Here is a 14,534-nt window from a genome sequence, read left to right on the forward strand (position 1 = left end):
TTTTATTACTAACCATGATTGGAATACTGCACCAATTTGAAACAGGTAATTAGTGATGACAATGAATAGCAGATCCCTTGACTATCTCCCTTGCTAATTCTGTGGATTGCTTTGATTTGAGGGATACCAGGTCTACTAGGCTAATTATCTTGTACAAAGTTTTCCATTCTATATGTGCACCGAAATTGTTATATTTAGCCATCATTAAAGTTCTTTACTTAATATACAATATATATTAATGATATTGGTATCAATTTGTACGATGATCATTAAAGCTTGTTGCGCAATATATCATAAAAATTTAGCTATTTAAGTCTTCTGTTTATTATAATTTATTATAAGATCGAGTTGAATATTATAATGATTGTGGTTGGTAGGCGGTCACACGGTGTAGAGTTCTTATCACAACAATAACCACAACAGTAACAACAATTTAGTAATAACAATAACAGCAACAACAATGAAAATAATAATGATGGTGATGACAAGTCATGAAATACCATGTAAATTTCATAGACTAATTAGCCAGTGATTGCATGGGTAGGACAAGAAGAGGAGAGAAACGCATGATGAATAAAAGTTCTATGATCTTAACAATATAAATGCCCCATATTTTAATTCACTTTAACCATTGCTTGAAGTAAAAAGGTCTTCATTTCCCAAGTAAAAGCGCAATATCCATGCTAATTTGACAGAGTTCGCTCATAATCACATTTCTTTCGGTTAATGGAGATTTGATTTTAGGTGGGGAAGAATTGTTGAAAGCTTCCTCGCATGCTGCAGCCTCGTCAGATGCAGTCCCTACCTCAGTCTGAAGGTCATCGTACTTCTTTGAAGCCAGGGACCGGAGAGCTATCCGAACAACGTCAATTGCACTTTCGTAATTTTTAGCACATCTAATAAGGCATTTCTTTAGGTTGAGATCACCTGTGTCATTGAACATCCTAGAGACGGTCTTGAAAGAAGCTGAAGCATAGTCCAAAGAATTCCGTAGTGATATGTTGGTGAGCTGATATAGATCAGCCTTGTAGCTATCAGGATCAGATGACAAAGTTGAGACACACAGTTCGAAATACTTGGTTGCTTTGCATGCCTGTTGAATCAAATCTGAGACTTCTAGGGGGGTCTCCAATGGATAAGAGAAGCCTGTGGAAAGAGGAAGATAGAGAAAAAGTATCAAAACAAGAGGGGATGCCATCAGTACTTTCATTGATCTCTCCAAGGACTAGGATGAAGATCTACATTTCTATTACATATATTTAAAGGAGAATCTCGGTTTGTATAAAGTTTTCCCTTCATCATATAGATGCCAACATTAATAATTTCAGTAATCATTAAAGTTCATTGCTACGGTGTTAATGCGCACAATCATCATTAAAGCGTGTTGCTTAATGTGAAATAGAAATTTGACTATTTAAGCTTTATATTTATTATAATTTATTACATCATCAATATTGTTTTAAAAAAATAGTTGGAAAAGGGAAAAAAAATTGTACCTTTTAATGACGAGATTTTCTACCCAGATCTCATCTTGTGCAAAATTTTCATTTACTATATACATGTTGAAATTATTAATATATCTAGTAATTATTAAAGTTCATTTCTTAATATACAATATATATTAATGATACTGGTATGCATGTGCATGATCATTATTAAGGCTCATTGCTTAATATGCAATAGAAATTTGGCTATGTATTTAAACCTTCTATTTATTTTAATTTATTACATAGTCAATATTGCTTTGGAAAAATAGTTGGAAAAAGAAGAAAAATTGAACCTTGTATCTCACACTATTCTAGTATTAATGATGAGAGCTTCTACATAAATTTTTCCATTCCATGCTCATGCCAAAATTATTAATGTATTTAATCATCATAAAAGTTTTTTACTTAATATACAATATATACTAATGATATTGGCATTAATATATACTATTATCATTAAAGTTCATTGTTTAATATGCAACAGATTTATATAGAAAGATAGAGAAAAAGCATCAAGACAAGAGGGGATGCCATCAGTACTTTCATCTCTCCGAGGACTAGGATGAAGTCCTGAATGTTAAAGATGAGATGGCCTAGGTGAATAAGCATGGCAGGGTTTATATATCAAGGGGGACATGGAGGTCCATCTCTGGGATGCTTTGTTGACCGGATATTTCATTCTTGTCCCTGCTTCCAGTGATGGCCTTATATCAATCATAAAAGTAGTACTTTTTTCCCTCAAATACTACTACTGTTGAACAACATTCAAGTCATCATCCAACTTGTTACAAACCATTGTAAAACCATAGCACAAACCTACTTATCAAATGCTACTTTATTTATCTTCCATCAACCAGCACCAACTTTACTGTGGTTTGTCTAAACCTTGCAGCTTTCACTGGGTGGATCCCAGATAGCCGGAAGGAGAAACTTCCGGTCACCGGGAGCATAAACATTAGAACTTGCATGGCTTTTGCTATCGTTCATCAACTTCCCAGGGTATCCTGGGTAGGCCCCCGGGCCGAAGAACCCGGCGCATGCTGTTGAAGCCTCCGATGGTACAGCTGGTAGTACCCATCGTGGAATGGGTTTGTGGCGGCCCTTGCAATGAGTACTTCCGCCGCGTTCATGACCATCCCATCCACGCCAGCTCCGTTCGAAGCCACCAGTGGCGGCGCCGGTGGTCCGTTGGGCGCCTGGGCGAACGGCCATGCGCATAAGCCTGGGCACTGGACGCCGGGGTCGCCGACATGGGCCGTGATGGCATATATTTTTGCCCGGAGACAGCAAAACCGTGCCGTTGAAGCCGCATGAACCCATGCAGAACTGCTCGACAGTGACGTCGGAGGCTGTGAGGACCAAGTAAATCCCGCTGGGGTCGAAGGGGAAGATGTTTTTGGCCACGGAAGTTATCATCAAGTTGGCTAAATTGACCCGGTTGAGAGATTCATCCCAGTGGCAAATGGAGCTAAGAAATGTCTTGAAAAGCATAGTGTCCCAGAAGTAGAAGAAGAGAATGTCAAAAGTATGGTCTTTGTGGCCGACAGTCAACATATCATTGATCCAACATCTCAGGCGGCTTCAACTCAACAAATGAAGAATTGCATGAATTAAAGACTTCCACATTAGCAAAAGACACTATGAAGGATTCAAGCCAAATGAATCACGAAGAGCTGTTAGATGCAACAGAACCAACAATAGATAGCCAACATACTATCAATCTAGTACCCTAGCCTAGTTTGACCAATATTGAGCTCAACAAGATAGCACCGGTTGAAGAAGAGGGCGAGCAACGGAGAAATTCACCAACTAAAGAAGACACTTTGTCTTCAAAGAAAACGAATCTAATGTATAAAAGGAGATTGAAGTACGAGAAGTCAATGCTGATCTAGCTCTTTATGTAGATATATTAAAGGCTGTTGCATCTTACTCATGATGATTTATTAAGAGCTGAATTTTTCAAGCCGAGGAAATTGATGCAATCGAAAAATCCTATGTCTATTATATGCCTAAACCAAGGGGTCATTCATCCAAAAGGAGGTCTCCTAAAGGTGACTTATGGGACAGAAGACCACCAAAATTTAAAAGAATCGCATGGTTACACTGAAAGATATGTTCCAATAAGATGAAAGGCCAATTTCTTAAGTTTCATACTACAATCAATCTTTCGGTAAGATGGGACAAGCTCTGGAAGACAAGGATAATAAGCATTTCTTTAAGGAAGCATACAAGGTGGCCCCATTGGTTTCGATTGGAAGTTGGATGAGGTGGATATGGTCAATTTATCGAATACATGATAAAAAATCTATAAAAATGCCATTCTTTGTACCATTGGTTTAAGGTTGGTTTTCCCTTATTTTTAACTAGATTTGAGGCTTTCGGAATTTTTATCGGGTAATTAGTGGTTGAGATGCTGGGCAAGAAATTGACACCCTCTGCTTTCACTACTCACGTTACGCCAGAAGACTGTAGACATTCTTTTCACGGCTTCTTGGTAAAAATTCAGCAACAGAATTTTGATAACTTCTACTTACATTATGTGAGCCTGGATATTACAACTTTTTTTTATTAAAAATATGTAACCCATCTATATTTAATGAGATTTTGATGGCATAAAAATAAAATGAGGATGAAATGCTAAGTATTCCTTCCATTTATTTTTGTTTTTTGTATAGATAACATGAGTCTATCTGCCGTTGGAATTGACAATTGGACTGTGTTACGGTGTTTTCATTTAACTTTATAGCAAGACATTAACATCATATCTTTGCTGATATGAGCTTTCGGTAGGTTAGAAAGCAATTTCTGTTCCTCTAAAGTATTTTTAGATGGAATAGAAATATTTAATAAAAAAATTAAAAAATTATTTTAGTTTTATCAGAAAACTAAAATAGGACCAAAAAAATTTATAATAAAATATTATAATTATCGATTATGTTAATAATATATTACTAAATATAGGAAGGTCTCTGGGTACCTGCGGCGCTTGGTAGCAGAGCACGTCGTCTGGCGAGGGACCGACCACCGAGGGCACGCCCACCCCCGCACATAGCCATGGAGGACCTCCCTCCTCCCCTTCTTCTGGATATATTGAATCGGCTCAGCGATTCCGCCGACGTCGCCAGGTGCCGGCTCGTCTCCAGGACCCTCCGGTCCCTCTCCTACCAGGTCTCCTCCGTTAACGTCCTCTGCTCTCGCGACCGATTCCTCCGATCCCGCGCGCCCGAGACCCGGGACCGCACCCTCCCCTTCAAATCCCTCGTCGCCAACCTAGTCTCCCTCCACTCGGCCGCCCTCGACTCCCTCTCTATCGGCGTCGAGAGGCCCTCCGCCGCCGGCGCCGCCTGGGAGGAGGACGACTTCGACGACGCCGACGATCTCCACCTTACCGCAGTAGGTTTCCTGTCCCGGTGGCTGCCCCTCGTGGGCGGAAGGCTGAGGTCGCTCTCCATCTCGGATTTCTGGATCCAGTCCTGCTGGCGCCGATCCGGGGCGCTGGGTCTCATCTCCGATCTCTGTGAGCCTTCTTGAACCTTGCTTATCTCTTACTTTCTTACGATGGCTAATTATTTCCAGAAATTGCTTTCCGATGATTTTTTTCATCGATCAAGATAAATGGCTAATTAAAGAAAACAAAGAGGAAGAAGAAAGAGGGGCAGATTTGGAAAAAAGAAACGAACGTCAGAATTTTAAGCTCTCTTTACCTAGAATTGCCTAGAAAACCGAAAACAGCCTGGGAAGGCACATGTTTTCTGATTCGATTGGGTGTAATCGTACCCGTATTATATGAAATGCCCGCTTTAGCGGAAAAAAAAGGCACATGTTTAACATAAAAGAACCAAATTGGACTCAAACCGACGAATATTAAGAATCGAAGAAAAAGAAAAAAAGAAAAGAAAGGGGAGCTTTTTTTTGTGTGTAATGCATGTTGAACTCAAGCAAGCCTTCTTTCCCAGTTTGTAGCAAAATTGTTACTTATTATGTTGGCTTTATCCTCCTGATACAGACTAGGATTATCGTAGTTTAGATGCAAAAGAGAGCTTGCTTTATAATTATAATCATCTATCCTTTTCCCAACTATTTGAGGTTGAATCTTTGTTTCCCAAGTATTCCTATCCGGACCACTTCTGATGTTATTTCAAGTTTCTCCATATTCTTTCTCTAACTTCCATCCATTTTAATTAAGGTTTTCTCTTCCGTTCTCATCTCCTCATCTAAAATTAATCTAATAGCTATTAGTCTATCACTATGTACAATCTTTCTGTCATTTCTTCATCTATCTATCTCAATTATCATCCTTACCTAGATACAATAGTTTACTTCTATCCCTACTTCGAACATTTACTGTCCCTTCATTTAGTTTATTGTAAGAAAACAATATTGATTCTGCTACATGTCATCATATCCATGAGTTTTCTGCTTTTTTTCTTTTGAAGTTTCGATATTTCAAGTGGCAAATCTTTTTTTTTCTTTTGTAGGGTAATCTTTGCATGATGTAATTTTTCTTGTCTTCTTATCACTCTATCTGACTGCCACTGTACAAGGTTAAAACTAGAAGACCCCCTAATCTTGAATAATCTTTGCTCATTTGTTATTAGAAACTGCTTATATTATAGCACATTGGTTATAGGTAATACCTTGACAACCCTTGCTCATTTGTTATTACATTCGGTTTGCGTTGCAACATGGTTTTTTTACGGATAAAGACATGGTCTGCCGTACCGCCTCATACCAGACGGTACGGTACGGGAGAAAAAACCAGCATAGAACTTAACTTCAAGTCGGGACTAGCTTTGTACAGCCCCGTACCGAGGTGTACCGACCTATACCGAGGTGCGTACCGACCCGTATCGAGGCGTACTAACCTGTATCGAGGCATGCCGAGATAAAATTTAAGAAAAATTGTTAGAGAGCTATTTCGGTACAAGGATGTATTGTACTAAACCAATACGATACATTGCGGACTTTGGATAAAGACCCAGCAAACCCTAGTCCACTTCTCGTAACAATTGGGTCAAGTTGTGGCGTATTGCATGGTACAATGGATGCTCTAATATTTAACATGCGTATTAAATTTGGATCTGTTTCATAGTTTTTGACATATATTTTATGAGTTGCTAGCAACTTGATGTCAACCTTCTACTTTTCTCATCTGGGCTTGGGTCTAGCAACAGGGATGTCAAGCTTACGTGATACTACAAATTGGATTTAAGCTTAAGTTTCGACATTTCTGTTGATTGTTACATTTTTCCTGGTTAAACATAAACACGTACTACATTGCCGCATAATAGATGACTAATGGATAGTTGATGTGTTCTGATAGGTTTTTGGTGGAAAAAGGGTGACATGTAGAGTTTTGAAAAAGATGTTCGTTTTGAATGATCAACTCCTGCGGGTTTCCTTGCATTAGAAATAGTGGTGGTTCTAACCTTGATAATATAGTGTAATGTTTTAACACCAGATTAAGAATGCAAGCTTAGCAGTTGAGTAATGGGAATTTCACAAGACAAAATGCTTCTGTGCTAATTCCTATGGTAAAGATAAGAGCTTCTAAAGGTGATGATATCCTTCTCAACTGAGTCAAAAAAGCTGGATTGAGGACAGAACCAATAATTTAAGTTAAATATTGTGAGTTGTGACCTAAATGCAGTAAATTTCTTATCTTGCATTCAGATAAAGTTCCTTTATTCATTGCAATGGAAAGGTTTCTCCTTTTGGATATGCATGTCCTTTCTTGGGTGGATAAAAACTGTCAATCATCTTAGCTTGGTCTTCTGAACACTCTAAGCATGTGCTGAGGTATCTGCAGGATAGCTGGGACACCAAGGTCTAAGGGAAAAGTTCTCATGCTAAACTTTATTTCACCCTTTGTACGCCTATACAAGTATACATCAATCCCTTCTGTAGTTTTTCTAAAAGAGAGTCTTATGTTGCATAGGTAAACTAAATGTTGGTTGAAGGGAAGAATATTTTATATATTTTTTATCTTGGCATGTCGTCTGATTATAAGGCTCACCGACATCCTTGTTAGAAGTGTCAATGGACCAGAGATTAGTCATTTGGTGTAAGCCTGGAAGTTTTGGTTCTCTATATATAAAGTGTTCAAGTCAAGTTTGGATACTTGGTGGTTTCCCATAATTGAAATTTTAATGTGCGTATATCAGGTGCATTGATTTGATAATCAGTTCATCATTGCTCAATAAAATATAATACAGGTCTACCAGAAAAACAATATGAAAGAATTAATTGTGATGGGCTTGTGTTTTAAGGAAGACTTCTTGAAGGACAATTCTTTTTTGTTTTTTTAAGAAAAAGGATATATATGCATGGCACAAAAAAGTGATATGCCCTTTGGGGACCTTTGATATTCATGAAGGAATTTTCATTTGATTGACGTGATACATAAACATGATCTAAATTGTTGTTCTGACTATGCCAATTTAACAATTACACTAAATTAGTGGGTAAACATAATTCTAACATAGCGTTTCTAGGCCATCATAAATTGGTGCATGGTCCCATTGGATGCTTCTAATATGTACCAGAGACATTGCTCATTGAGTTACCCAAAATTGTGTATAGTGTTAACTAATATGGACTCTTGAATTTCCAATCATGGTCCTAGAAAGTTTGTGCTTGTAACAAAATTCTTAAGTTCAATTCTTAACCTGCAATGTAATCAACATCTGATCACATCATGAGTTGACCTTATAGGTGGATTCTGTAAATATGTCTTGTGTTGGAAACTACGATTTGCTGGAAATATGCGTGATTTGGGGCTGACATTTGTGCATGACGAATGTTTTTGTTGATATGGCATCATCTTTGCCAACATGTGGATTTTTGTAAGTAGCATCACTGGCTTTCTGATGGATGTGATTTTTCTAGAAGTAGACTCATTCAATAGTTGTATATGGTAGGTAAAACAAAAAAGGCATTATTTGGGGCTCTTGATGGATCTAGCAAATATTTTTCACCAAAAGTCTAAAACTTGTTTCAGTGTTTTAACTAGTGGTAATGATGTCTTATGATGATCAAGATGATGATATTCTGAGCAGCAATTGTATTTGATGTTTATGAAAGAATCACTTTTGCCCCTTACGTCCTTGGATGAGATACAGAAATTAGTTGCAGAACTCATATTTCCGACTGCTAATCATATAAGAATATGGATATTCATGATTAATGATATATTTAACCCGATTCATGCATGTACTTGTAATACTCCCCTAGTCTCGTATCCATGTTGCACTGACAGTGTCCGTTTCAGCCAAAACATAGTTTGAAATTGATGATATTACTTGTTCAATCAACTTCCGACTGTAACAGATGAGTTTTAACTATAGTGGCGTTACCCTAATCCAATTAGTAATGGTTTATTTTCATTATCTGCTTTGTTGATAGATAAGGATGCAGCAACTGTTGCTTGTTGGGTCCCCAAATTGGCGATTAAGAACCTCCAAACCTTGCCTAGAGACAAATTGTACCGAACCCTTGGATAGCCATGGATTAAAAATAATGGTTTATTTATGTTCAAGAATTGTGGGATGAAAGAACCTGCAAATTTATTAATAAAAATTTGAGAGCAAAGCTGGTATTATACAAGAGGAGGACATGGAGATCCCATAACACCACCATAACCATGAGTAACAAATCAACATTTTATTCACAAATCAACAGAAATGGTTGATATGCTTGAATTAACATGATATTTTCCAAAGGAAAGATCTTATGAAACAGTATAATGCTGCTTTGGCACCTACATGCTGAATAGGTACTTTTGAGGTGCCATTTCTGCATTTTGATTTGTGGTAGACTAGGGTTCGCGCCATGCAACAATCTTACAAAAGAATTTTACTTCTAGGCAATGCAACAACCTGCTCCTGCATATTTTTATTTAAATTTATTCTATATGTTGCATTGAGTATTCATTTTTCTATTCAGAAAATTAGATTTTCCTTATTTTTTGCTATAATATATTTTTGAGAGGAGAAATAGCAAATTTTTCTTTTTTTTTGGAACCATTATAACTACTACTAGAGCTCTGGATATATCATAAAAGAGATGCTCCAACACGGCAGCATTGTAATTTAGATTTTTTCCCCAACATTACTATATCTTGATCTAGAGATTTGTAATTGCAGGTTACAACCTTGTTAATTTGGAAGTGAGAAATGCTTGGCTATCAGTTGAGGGGCTCAAGCCAATGCAGAAACTAACCACTCTGACAATGGAATTTATAAGACTAGATGATGAGGACCTTGAGAAAGTGAACAAGTGCTTTCCTTCCCTTGAAGTTCTTAATTTGATTGGGGTTGGCGGTCTTAAGGAGCCCAAGATTTGTCTCTCAAAGTTAAGGATCTGTTGTTGGACAGTTTCGAACTTCCCACTCTCTTTAACCATCCAAGCACCTAACTTGGTTGAGCTTCAGTTGAAATGTGTTGAACCAAAGGTTCTTCATCTGTGCGCACCATCGCTAACTAATTTCAGTCTTATATTAAAAAGGCCTAGTGGTCTCATCAAAGTGGAAAGGTTTCTTAACCTCAGGTCACTTAGTATAGAATCTTTGGATATACGCAGCCTGGCAGAAGTGCTTTTGAGCAGCAAAACTGTTAAGAAGCTAGAGCTTGAGGCACCCAGATGCACCAAAGCTGATGAGTCATCAAATACTATCAGCTTTATTGATCTGATGAGTGCCTTCCCTAATATGGATGAACTAAATTTGGGCCCCGGGGTTTGGTATGAACTCCAAAAAACTTGTGGCCTTGGGGACCTTCGCATTTCATGCGAATTGGGGAGCTTGAAGAAATTGACAGTACGGCTGCCACTCCTGGAATGTGATACTGCTCTTCTGTTCTTCATCCTGAATCATTGTAGCCCTTGCTGTGAGGTGGCAATTCTTATTCATGCGGATGCTGAATCTGCCACCAGAGAATGTATTAGTTCCAAGTGTACCAGCAATTTCCCAAAGATCAGATGGAAATGGGGTATGTGGAAAGAATCCTTCAAAGATACATACTTGGATTTGTGATTGCAACTTCTCATATCCATCCTATGTGATTGATTGCCTTCGGATAATGAGGGCATTTTTTCTGTGTTAGAAGCCTGTAATGCATATAGTAACTGTTCATAAATATGTTCCTTAATCCTGAGCAGCTTTTGTTTGGTTTTATGTTCAAGTTGGGTCTATGTACAATTACACTTAAAAAGCTTTATTGATTGGCGAGTGGAGCCATAAAATGTCTGCTGGGCATGGTAACATAAACCTATCGGCATGTTGCCCTTGGGGAATAAATCCGGCCATTGGGCCTCCCTCTCAGATGCTTGGGCCCTGAGAGGCCATGTCAACTGCATCTGTTGTTGTACGTGCCTTGTGGCTTTCGCTTTCTTTTTCTTTTTCTTAGGTGGGTGGATCATACCATATGAGTATGGATGCATACAATAAAATCAGAAAACAAAATACTTCGGAGTGCCAGAGGCAGCTCTCCATCTCCAGCTCACAGGATACTATCCGAGTGAATGGCTACATAAGCAGCTATCTAGTCCGCGGCCTCATTAGCTTCACGGAAGACATGCTTGGAAACCTCCTCCATTCCTCATCATTGTCTAGATATTTCGGAGCAAATGGTGGATGCAACCATTGCCCCTTGGATTCTTTTGGATCTAGCTGATGACCGTAGCTAAGGCCGCGTTTTTTTGATAGACAATCTAACCTGTCTACATACCTTGATGTGGCTTTATGTGGTTTTCTGGAGATGGACAGACAAGCTAGCCTTTCTCCATACCTGCAAAGCGGTAGTAGTGCAGGAGTAAACAAAATTGCCTCCAAATGTACGTACGCACTCATATTGCGTTCCGATCAATGCGTGGTCTCCCTGGACATTATTCACTGTAGAGGGACCAACAAGTTGTTGGTTGTCAGACCTGTACGATGCTGAATAAAAAAATTAACCAAGAACGATTAGCTACGATAGCAAACATCATATCACAAAAGTTAAAAGAACACTTATGAAGGGCATCTTTAACATACTCATCAAATCGAAACACCAACACCCATACTTCATTAATCAATGACAAACCATGATATAATCATATTTTGCCATCAATGTTTATGACTGGTTATTTCTTTAAATTTTTATGCAGTTGAATTGGGTTATTTTGGGGTCATTTTCACATCGAAAAATGGGCCCATCCAATCTTTTTTGCAGCCTTTCACTTTAAAAGTTAGGGTTGGCACGTGGTCATAATTTAAGGTGATAATTTGTATTGTCAAAAATTATAGTAGATGTGTTTTTTTTTAAAGGATATATGAAAACTCTTTTATATGCTAGAGCACAAGATTTAAAAGTATCAGAATCTTAAATTCAGCGTGTATCCCAGGTACTAGAATAAGAACCAAGATAGTTACATAATTTAGTTCAAGACACGAAACATCTCCTATCTAGGAAACCCCAAACCCTAAATTTAGATTTTTTTTAATTTATTTTTAATCAAATGATATTTCTTAGTTATTCACGCTCAACATGTCTGTCTTTAGGGAGACACATCAGCTGTGGATTTGCAAGGCCTCCCTCTCAAACTTTGAATCCTTCTCTTCGGCTTCTCGATATTCTCAAGTAAACATTGATTGTCCTTTCAGGTTACTCATGTTGTCATGAAGTGATAGCAGGACAATTGTAGGGAGGAGAGGAAGGGAGAAAGAAAAAAAGAAAAGGAGGGAGAAGAAGAAGAAGAGAAAAGAAGGCTATTTCATTTAATCATTCAATAACCTTAATCAAGTGCATGAACTTATATATATAGGACCACAAAATAACAAAAAGGCTCCTACAAAGAAAACAATTTCATAAAAGCCCTAAAATGACAATATAGAAACAAGCCCAATCAACATAAAATAAAATAAAATAATATAAAATTAATTCAAAATAAATCAAGCTGGTTGAACCATGCTCCTGCGGTGACCGTAGACCCGAGTGACAGGTGACCTGGTATTGGTGTCCGCACTATGAAGCCAACATAGACTTTCTTTTGTTTGACTCTTTGAGATGTATTCGGTCTGAGTAAATCTAAATTCTTGGGTTACCCTTAATAAAAATGCCTCAATGTTTATCATGGAGATTTGGAGGAGAGGAGGTGAAAATGAGTGATGGGTAGACATGTTCACAAGCTGGGCAGCCGGTCTACTTGCGTCCAAAGCCTTTTGAGCGGGCTCTTGCATTATTTATTTATATTTGATATTTTTATAAATTTAATTGATAACTGTTGTTGATACGGGAGCTTCATGACAAATCATAGAATTAAATATTTTTGTTATTGTATAGAAAATTTAAAAGTAACCATAAAGTATGAGGAATGGCCCGATGCCTGAAGGCCGAATAAGGACCTGGCTTGGGCCTACAAGGTAGGCCTGAAGGCTGGGTCAGCCCGGGATTGGGCCTAACGGTATAGTATTAATATTTGGTCAAACTGGGTCTGATCCGGCCATCCCGGCCCGGTTTTCCATCACAAGCATTCTTTCAAGTGGTTCAGCTTCAGAGGCCTAACTTCGGACTAACCAGCAGCCTGTGTCCACTCCACCGTCTTTTAGAGAATCATTTCCCGCGCCAACCATCAATTATTATTATTATTATTTTTTGCTGAAACGGATGTATTATATATGTTGGGTACAAATACATCCAAAAAAAGTCAAAAGATAACGAGTTTCAGAGTGCACTGGATAAATTCCTCTCCCCTAACAACAGGGTGTTCCTAGAGTAGTTAGCCACATAAGAGGCTACCCAATTTTCTGCCCCGTTAGCCTATTATAGCTTGGATGTTCCCAGGCAGGGGGCGGTATACGCAAAGTTTCATGGCGCAAACAAAGCTTTATTCATTTTGGAAATTCTGTCCGTGTGCGTCGGTTTGTGTATAGCGTCATATAACGACGCAATGGACGGACGTGATTATATTATGTTTGGCTTAACTGACGACCTATAACACCGACGTAGTTTAAACCGTACGCCTGCTTTATAGAAGATCCCATACAACAGCTGTCATTCTAAGAGGACCTCGTGACGTTTCTTCGGACAGAGAGGGAGAGGAGACGGGAGACGGAGAAGGCGGCCTCATAGTGGGAGATGATGGATCTTGGTGCTCGACGACTGGTTCATCAATCTAGGGTTTCAATCTAATGCCGGCGCTCCATCCCTTCGCCCGTGTCATTCCTCCATTCTTTCTTTGTTCTGTTTATTATTCCTCTTTACCAGTTTCTTCGCCTGGCTATGGTTCCGATCGAATGCCGGAGGGTTTCACATGCTTGCATGGGGTTTCGTTTCTTGTTTCACTTTTATTTCTTGTTTTCTTGGACTCTTCGTCCCATAACTTTCTCTCTCTTGATGGAAATTCGGTTTCTTGATCGACTGTTGCAGGGCTCATAGTCCTTGTGTAACGGGTGCTGTGTTGATACCCTTAATTCTTAAACAACTAGATGATGAGGAAGAGAGGATCTTGACCCGGTGCAGGTTCACATCACGCTAACTGGAAATAACCGTGCTGAAATGTCGAAACAGATTAATTTTTTCTTCCAAGTATAGCATAACCTAATCAGAACTTCTCGCAATTAGTTATTTAATTAATTATCGTCCCTTCAAGAAAGTCTAACTTGGTAACGAGTGGCTTGCTGTAGGGACATGTTTTAAATGGAGTTTCATATGGTACTTGCTTTTGGCCTATACATATTCAAGCTCTCAGATATTACTCCTACTCAAGTTCTGAAGGATCCGACACCATTCTTTTGAACAAGCGTGTTCATAAGATATGCAAATTGGCCATATCAAAAAGAAGTAAAGAAATATAAAGTTTCATGGTGCTACCAAAACGCATGGCATGCTTCATGCAATAATATTAGGGAACAGGGATTTACAGCTGAAATAGTAGCATTCGCAAACAAGCAGCACGCAGAATAGAACTACGACACATGTCGCGGTGCCACTTAGCTGTACATGGCTGTGGTATGTTGGTGTCCGAACGAGAACATATAACATCACCCCATTTGCAAAACTTTAATCCGTT

At 38.6% G+C, this 14,534-nt stretch overlaps 2 protein-coding genes across 2 annotated transcripts; one reads left to right on the top strand and one right to left on the bottom strand.

Moving 5' to 3' along the window:
• Positions 1-652: 652 nt before the first annotated feature.
• LOC103702068 (cell wall / vacuolar inhibitor of fructosidase 2-like) lies at positions 653-2,699 on the bottom strand. The gene is made up of 2 exons (XM_008784354.3): positions 2,429-2,699; positions 653-1,146 (listed from the first exon to the last, which is right to left on the bottom strand). Exons 1-2 carry the CDS (start codon positions 2,697-2,699, stop codon positions 653-655), a joined length of 765 nt encoding a protein of 254 aa, XP_008782576.3.
• A 1,760-nt stretch (positions 2,700-4,459) lies between these two features.
• Positions 4,460-10,724, top strand: LOC103702010 (F-box/LRR-repeat protein At4g29420). The gene is made up of 2 exons (XM_008784276.4): positions 4,460-5,004; positions 9,632-10,724. Exons 1-2 carry the CDS (start codon positions 4,542-4,544, stop codon positions 10,516-10,518), a joined length of 1,350 nt encoding a protein of 449 aa, XP_008782498.1. The 5' UTR covers positions 4,460-4,541; the 3' UTR covers positions 10,519-10,724.
• Positions 10,725-14,534: the final 3,810 nt, after the last annotated feature.

This window comes from Phoenix dactylifera, chromosome 8, assembly GCF_009389715.1.
Source record: "Phoenix dactylifera cultivar Barhee BC4 chromosome 8, palm_55x_up_171113_PBpolish2nd_filt_p, whole genome shotgun sequence".
Classification (NCBI taxonomy): Eukaryota; Viridiplantae; Streptophyta; class Magnoliopsida; order Arecales; family Arecaceae; genus Phoenix; species Phoenix dactylifera.